The following is a 4,735-nucleotide window of genomic DNA, read 5'->3' as shown; positions in this document are numbered from 1 at the left end:
GTTATTGTCAAGCACGACCTTCCCTTTAAGTTTGTAGAGTATGATGGAATTAGAGAAATCTTTAGTTACTTAAATGAAAAAGTTATCACAATTACTAGAAACACTGCTAAAGAAGATGTGCTGAATTTGTTTAAAAGAGAAAAAAAAAAAGGAAAACTCAAGAACTTGTTTGAGTTACTTCCTAGTCGGATTTCATTAACTGCTGATTTGTGGTCTTCTATTAACACAAATGGTTTCTTGTGTGTTACTTCTCACTTTATTGATGAGGATTGGAAGTTGACAAAAAGAATTTTGAACTTTCAGTATATGCCACCTCCACATAATGGCGTATGTTTAACTGAAACAATATCTACTTTATTGACCAATTGAGGTATTGATAAAAAGTTGTTTACAATAACGTGAAATAATACTTCAAGTAATGACACTTTTTTCAATCTCCTAAAAGGTCAATTATGTAATGAAGGTGCACTTCGTAGTAACGAAGATTATTTTCATGTTCGATGTTGTGCTCACGTGTTGAATTTAGTTGTGCAAGATAGCTTGAAGGCTATTGATGAATGGATTGTTAAATTTAGAGAATCTATCAATTACGTGAAGTGATACTCAATATGGAAAAAAAAACTTTCTGAAGGTGTGAAACAGGTTAATTTGAATCCAAAAAAAGGCTTGCGACAAGATGTTCCAACTAGATGGAATGCTATTTTTCTTATGATCGAAAGTGCTATTGTTTATCGTCATGCTTTTTTCCATTTAGCACTAAGTGATTCTAATTACTTAGATTGTCCAAGTAATGAAGAATGAGGTAAATTAGAAAAGATTTTCAAATTTTTGGAAGCATATGATGTATCTTGGAGTCATTCCAACATATATTTTTTTAAATATTTCATAAGGTTAAAATTAATAATAATAATAATAATAATAATAATAATAATAATAATAATAATAATAAGGGATGAAATTTAAAGCTCATAAGGAAAAAAGAAAATAGTGATCAAACCATAATGAAAAGATATCAAAGGTAAAAAGTAACCAATTCCAAAACATATGAAACCTAAAGAGTGGAAATTTAACTATTTCTAACGCCTTGTTACCAAGTTGTACTTATTGAGAGATATGGATGAAAATGGAGAGAAAGTGAGGGATATTGAAGAAAAATTATGTTTCCGAATTTTATTAATGGAAGAAAAGTGAGGGGGAAGAAAATGATTTTGAAGTCATATTTTCCTTCCAAATTGGACGGATTTAGGAAGAAAGTGAGGGAAAGTAAAAATTTTAAGCTTATTTTTTTTCCTCCTAATCCGGGAACACAAAAACTTAAAAATTTTCCTCTTCGTTTCCTTTCATTTTCTCCGAACTCAGGAACATAGAATAATTTTTTTTTTCCTTACCTTCCATTCCCTTTCTTTCTCCAATATTTTCCTTTCTTTTTCTTTATTGAATTTATAAAAAAAAAAATAGGAACAAGTAAGTGTTTTAGGAATTAATGTCTATATATATTAATGACTGATGTGACTTTTTTAATAAATCCAAAAAATATACATAAAAAAACAAAGCAAAAATCTAATTCACCATTTTTTTTTTTTTTTTTTTTATAGTTTCTCTATTAAAAATAAAAATAACATATTAATAAAAATCGATCAATAAAATACAATGTCTATTTCATTTAAGGAGAAATAAGATACTTCGGATTCGATAACCAAAGACCTTGGCTCCATTAAACTCGGAGCAGCTTGACCAGTGGGATCTACCGGGCATTGAAAAGGGGACGAGCCGACAGAGACTGTATCTCAAGATCACCGAATCCCTACCAATGGAAGAAGCCAAAGCCATGGCGCAGCAACAGCAACAACAACAGCATCTGATGCTACAACAACAGCATCAACATCAACATCAACAACAACAGCAACAGCAACATCAACAACAACAACAGTTCCTTCTCTTACAGCAAATCCAGCAGCAGCACAAACAGCAGCAAGCAATCTCTAGATTTCCCTCTAACATCGATGCACATCTTCGACCACTACAGCGTCCCATCATCAATCAACAACAGCATCAACAGCATCAACAGCAAAACCCTAATCCTAACCCTAATCTTCTACAAAACCCTAACCCTATGTCCATGAATTCACAGCTTAGACCTCCTAATCGCACCCAAACTCAACCTCCTCAAACTCCTCCAGCAAACCAGGCTGAATTGCAGATGGCGTATCAGGACGCTTGGCGAGTTTGCCATCCCGACTTCAAACGCCCCTTTTCTTCACTGGAAGATGCTTGTGAAAGGTGACATTTTTTTCCCCTTTCTTAATTCTGATGCTTTGAATTGTTCTTTGTTTATACTGCTATTACCCATATCCTCGATCAATCTCCAATTTGGGGGAGTTTTATATGCGTTTAAACTGATTATATTTCTGGTATTTAGCAAGAATTGTGATGATTCTTACTTGCTAATCTGTATTTATAGGAAAAATTAAGACCATTAATTTGCGTACATGTTAGAAGTTAAAAGGCTGCAAATTCTTTATGTGGTAGGGTATGATGTGTTCATTCTTTCTATAGCTTTAGGTATGTTCTTTAGTAAAGCTTATACTCTGAAAAATCTACCCCAATATAACAGTGAAAATTGACACTGCTATAATTGGTAGATTTTTTTAAAATACAATGTTTTGATAGGAAGAAATTGAAGTAGGATGTTGTATTAAACAAATCTTTGAAAGGACATTGCTAATTATTGCATTTAACCCTAAAAACAATCTTCAACCACAATAAACCCAATTATAGCATTGTACTTTCAAGATTTTATTATTAAGACATTACACTTTAAAAATCTACCCAACGATAAATGAATATTGCTAGTTATTTAAACACCAGAAATAGCAACGTACTTTCATTTATTTGTGCATTATAACATAATCCTCTGTGTCTTTCTGATATAACATTGGTCCCTAGACTTTTGTATGTTGGCACTTTCCATCCTCCTAATCATCCACTTTGCCACAAAAGTATCTTATTTCAAACTTTGGCCACCAAGTTTTTTTATATTTACACATTTGGTCCCTAGAGTTTTGTATGTTGGCACTTTATTTCAAACTTTGGCCACAAAACATTCTTATGTTTGTAAATTTGGTCCCTAGGCTTTGTATGTTGGCACTTTCCACCCCCTTTAATCATCCGCTTTGCCAAAAAGTATATTATTTCAAACTTTGGCCACAAAACTTTCTTATGTTTGCAAATTTGATCCCTAGACTTTTGTATGCTTGCCACAAACGTTGCTATTTCTATCTTTTAACAAAAAAAAACAATCTTCTCCAGACTCCTACCGTATCACGTAGTTGCGGATTACGAAGCCGAGGAAGACGATAGAATCCTGGATTCCGACACGACCGGAACCGTCCTTTCCCGTTGCCAGCAGTGGGACCAAAGCATCGCGAACAAAGTCTCCGAATTCACCGCGACATTTGAGAAACAAGTCCTCGCGTTCAACATCATATCGCGTAAACGCGCGATGGGCGAATTCCGTTCCGAGGAACGATTGCTAATCGAACAAGCTCTGCTCCAAGAAGAGCGCCGCGCGCTCTTCGAAGCAAGGGCGGAAATGGAAAATCGACAAAAAGCCGGGCGGGAGGCGCATGCCGCTAGTATGCGGATGGCGGCGTTGGCTCAGGCGGAGGCGGCCAGGGCGGAGATGATGGCCCGGGCGCCCATTCGGGCTAGTGCGATGGCGGGGATGGAGGATGATGGGGGTGGCGGCGGTGGTGGTGGTGGTGGCGGGCAGGAGGAGGTGATGAATGGGTGGGGGAGGGAGGAGAAGGAACCGTCGGAGGATTTTTTGAATGATGAGGAGAGGGAGAATGGTGATGGTGGGATGCAAAGTGAGTGGCGTGAGGGAGGGGAGTTTGATTTGAATACTAGATGATGGAGTTGTGATTTTTTTTTTTTTTTTTAATGTAATTTTAATTGTTAAAGTTGGAAAATGTTGTTAGAGTTAAGTTCTTTAGTGATAAAGAGAATATAAATTCTTGAATAATATGCATGTTGTAATAGATTAGAATTTTAATGTTATAAAAAATAAAAGTTCTGAGAGTGATATGTTGAGATGCTTTAATGGTTGTGTATTTGTTTAATTTGTTGTAGTTTTGTGTTTTTGAATGTGTGCGGATTGATTTTGACTGAATTTGAACAAATTTAAGATTTTCTAATTAATATGCTTTGGGTTTTTGAGATTTCGAATTTCACTATATAATTGAAATTACGATTTCTTATAATTGATGTTGAATAAAGGTGGAAGATGAATAAAATATAAAGTGGAAGAACAAAAGGGGAAATGAAGATAAATTTGAATGGTAGCACGTGAAGAAAGAAAAACAAAAGATGAATGACAGATTTTATAAAGTTGAAGACAATGGAAACTTTAAGCCTTTAACTTAAGGATATGGAAAAGAAGGGAAAGAAGGGAAGGAAAAAGTAACTTAATTAATTGTGTTCTTGAGATAAATGAAATGAAAAGATGTGTTTTTAAGTTGGAAGGAAAGAAAAAATAAAAAATAAACGATACTTTTATATTTTTGTTGGTCATGAACTTGCAATATCAAGAGCTTGAAGAACTTCCAACATACATTCTTGTGGATAAAAGGTTCACAACATGGCTAATTTACGTCGATGTGTTCAAAATTTGTATGCATCAAATGAAAGAAATGGAAACAAAAATCTTTGAAGGTTATTTTTTTTATCTTATGTT

At 34.6% G+C, this 4,735-nt stretch overlaps 1 protein-coding gene across 1 annotated transcript; it reads left to right on the top strand.

Moving 5' to 3' along the window:
* Window positions 1–1,669: 1,669 nt before the first annotated feature.
* On the top strand, window positions 1,670–4,080 carry LOC145030805 (uncharacterized). Its single transcript, XM_078979228.1, has 2 exons — window positions 1,670–2,280; window positions 3,310–4,080. The coding sequence occupies exons 1-2, from the start codon at window positions 1,811–1,813 to the stop codon at window positions 3,911–3,913; spliced, it is 1,074 nt and encodes a 357-aa protein (XP_078835354.1). The 5' UTR covers window positions 1,670–1,810; the 3' UTR covers window positions 3,914–4,080.
* Window positions 4,081–4,735: the final 655 nt, after the last annotated feature.

Source organism: Lactuca saligna, chromosome 2, assembly GCF_052625555.1.
Source record: "Lactuca saligna cultivar CGN05327 chromosome 2, ASM5262555v1, whole genome shotgun sequence".
Classification (NCBI taxonomy): Eukaryota; Viridiplantae; Streptophyta; class Magnoliopsida; order Asterales; family Asteraceae; genus Lactuca; species Lactuca saligna.
This window is presented reverse-complemented; position numbering and strand designations above follow the sequence as displayed.

Excerpts from the sequence above, each read along its gene's own strand:
- LOC145030805 (XM_078979228.1), top strand. The coding sequence starts at position 1,811 with ATGGAAGAAGCCAAAGCCATGGCGCAGCAACAGCAACAACAACAGCAT. Across the intron at positions 2,281-3,309 it reads CTGGAAGATGCTTGTGAAAG|ACTCCTACCGTATCACGTAG; the intron begins GTGACATTTTTT and ends AATCTTCTCCAG.